Here is a 2,572-nt window from a genome sequence, read left to right as displayed (position 1 = left end):
ATTTTCAATTATATTATTTATGTATGTGCCAAGAAAATTACATGTTTAAACTCTTTTTTATCTATTTCTTAATTAAAAAAAAATCTACCTTTATCTATGAACCTTTTTTCTTTTAATTAGATGGCCAATTGTTAACCTATACTATTTGTTTAGGTTAATAATCTATTGCTACAATTCACTCCCAATTTATAAGTTATAAGAGGTCATATCGCTAAAAAATCTAGTATTTTTTCTCTTTATTTTTTTTAAATTTAAAATTTATTAAAGATTTGAATGTCTTGATTTTTGATCAAGAGTATATGTTATATAATCAATTGATTAATTTTATTTTAAAGTAGACTGATTTTTAAATTTATAAATAAACGTTTCAATTTTATTAAATTAAAAGATGAGATATGTATTTACAATAGTCCTACAAATAAAATGAAATTACTATAATTTCTTATTATCAAATATTAATAAAACTTTATGACGAATTCAAAATAATAATATTTCTTCTTGAAATATCAATATTATTATTATTTCGAGAACATCATAACCATGACTAAACATTTGTTGAGACTAACTATTATTAGACATTAGAAATCTAGACTGAAATTATTTATTAAATAAAAGACTTTATCGAAAAATAGATCCAACCATTATACTAGGCCTAATAATATAATATTTTCCTTTTGCAATTTTTTTTTCAAGTATGATTCTATTCTTTTAGATTTTAATTTTTCTTTAGAATGAAAAATTGATTCTTCAATCTAAAAAAATTTAAGAATACAAATTTTCTTTTCGGTACACCAAATTATGGGTTACCCTATAAATCATATACCAATTTTGTAAACCGCTTAATTAAAAATCCTATTGCTATAATGTAAGTCATAATAGAGATCTTATAGTTAGTTTCTTTCACGGATGCACAGTGCCACATCACTTTTAGACACAAAATATGTTATTATCTCAATCGACAATGATAAGATTTATTCTTAGACAATGATTAAAATATCGATATTGATATCAAAAATTTTGTCGCACGAATTTTCACTAGTTAACCCCCTAAATTAATTCTCTTTTTTGAGATGTAAAAAATAAAAGAGAGAGTAAGAGAGAAAATCTTTTCCTAAATATTTTATGTACATAATATTAATAATTAACAACAAACATAAAGTTGAAGAAATCTAATTAAAAACACCCAAATTTTATCCAAAAGACCTGGAACCTTCCACGCAAGCTCTCTGTTCCAAACATGGCGGCCAGACGGTCAAAGAATCTCCGTCAAGAGCCTCCGCTCTCTATAAAAACTCCCTCGACACCTCCATTTTCGCTATCCAATTTCAACTCCCATCTTCTTCTTCCTTCAGCGACTCAAGATTTCACCTCCTCCATCTCAGATTCAGCCTCAATTCTTCACTATGACGCCGATTTTGGAATCCGACACCTGCGAGATGTTCGTCAAAATCGCCATGTTCGCCTTTGTTCAGCTTCTTGTCTATTTGATCCTCTCCAAATCCTCCAATCTCTTCTCCAATGACCAGAAATTGAGATCTCTCAGCTTTAAACCGGCTCGTTCCGTCAGTATTCGCCGGTTTCTTGCGGCTCTTTCTGACCTTCCTCCCGGTGGCGAGATTTCTCCGACACCGAGAGTTCAAACTCCGTCATCTTTTCGCCGGGATCATTCCGATGACGGTGGCAGGTTTTAGGGATTAGAATCCGATCGAATTGAATCGATTCCGATTGACTCGTATTGGGTTAGTTATGTAAAGTGAAAAGGGTGTTGGGGTAATTTATGTTATTTGTTAAAAATAGAGGGTTGGTTTTGTGAATTCAGACTATTTGTAGTTGTTATTTGAATGATTCTTTAGTTCTTTGATAATGGAAATTATTTGATTGAATGATTGATTCATGTAAAATATTTTCAATTTTCAATTAACTATTTTCATTTATCAATTAATTGTAGAAATTAAACACATTCGTTTTTTTTGTTTTTTTGTTTTTTGTTTTTTGTTTTTTTTTGTTTGTTTTTTTTTTTTTTTTAAGAATAGAAAATTGTAGAAGCTATGCATATTATTGGATAGTAAATGAGTTTACATTAAATTTTAAGAAATATCTTTAAATTTTGTCATTTATTTTTAAAAAAATTACAATACCACTCCATGAACTTTCAAATTTACCTTTTGAGTAGAAATGTTTAAAAGCTTTGGATGAAATTGAGGTATAAAATATAATTTGCTAATTGATTATTTGGTGAAATTTTCCAAATGATCAATAAGAAAGGTTGGAATTTCAAAATTCTTAAAGTTTGTTTGGTTGTAATTTGGATTCTATGTTATATTTTCAAATTCAAGTGTTTGGCAGACAATCAAAATTCCTTTTCTAAGAATTGTTTCCGAATTTTGTGATCTAAATAGTGTAAATTTTGAAAACTTTTTTTTTTGTTTTTTTATCCAGAATTTGAATTTTAAAATTTAAAATGCAGAATTATATTAAATAAAGATAAAAAAAAATATTTAGAAATATAGTATATCATGTTATAAACCCAATTCAATTTTTTTAAAAAATAAAATATATATTATGTAATATA

General features: G+C 26.9%; 1 protein-coding gene across 1 annotated transcript; it reads left to right on the top strand.

Annotated features, from left to right (window-relative positions):
* The first annotated feature begins 1,264 nt into the window (after positions 1-1,264).
* Positions 1,265-1,901, top strand: LOC120091388 (uncharacterized). The gene has a single exon (XM_039049394.2). The coding sequence runs from the start codon at positions 1,404-1,406 to the stop codon at positions 1,689-1,691; it is 288 nt and encodes a 95-aa protein (XP_038905322.1). The 5' UTR covers positions 1,265-1,403; the 3' UTR covers positions 1,692-1,901.
* Positions 1,902-2,572: the final 671 nt, after the last annotated feature.

Source organism: Benincasa hispida, chromosome 11, assembly GCF_027475165.1.
Source record: "Benincasa hispida cultivar pf3 chromosome 11, pf3_genome.v1.1, whole genome shotgun sequence".
Classification (NCBI taxonomy): Eukaryota; Viridiplantae; Streptophyta; class Magnoliopsida; order Cucurbitales; family Cucurbitaceae; genus Benincasa; species Benincasa hispida.
Note: the sequence above shows the minus strand (reverse complement) of the source record. Positions and strands in the feature narration are given on the sequence as shown.

What these genes read in the sequence shown, in the direction of transcription:
- LOC120091388 (XM_039049394.2), top strand. Translation starts at nt 1,404, where the DNA reads ATGACGCCGATTTTGGAATCCGACACCTGCGAGATGTTCGTCAAAATC.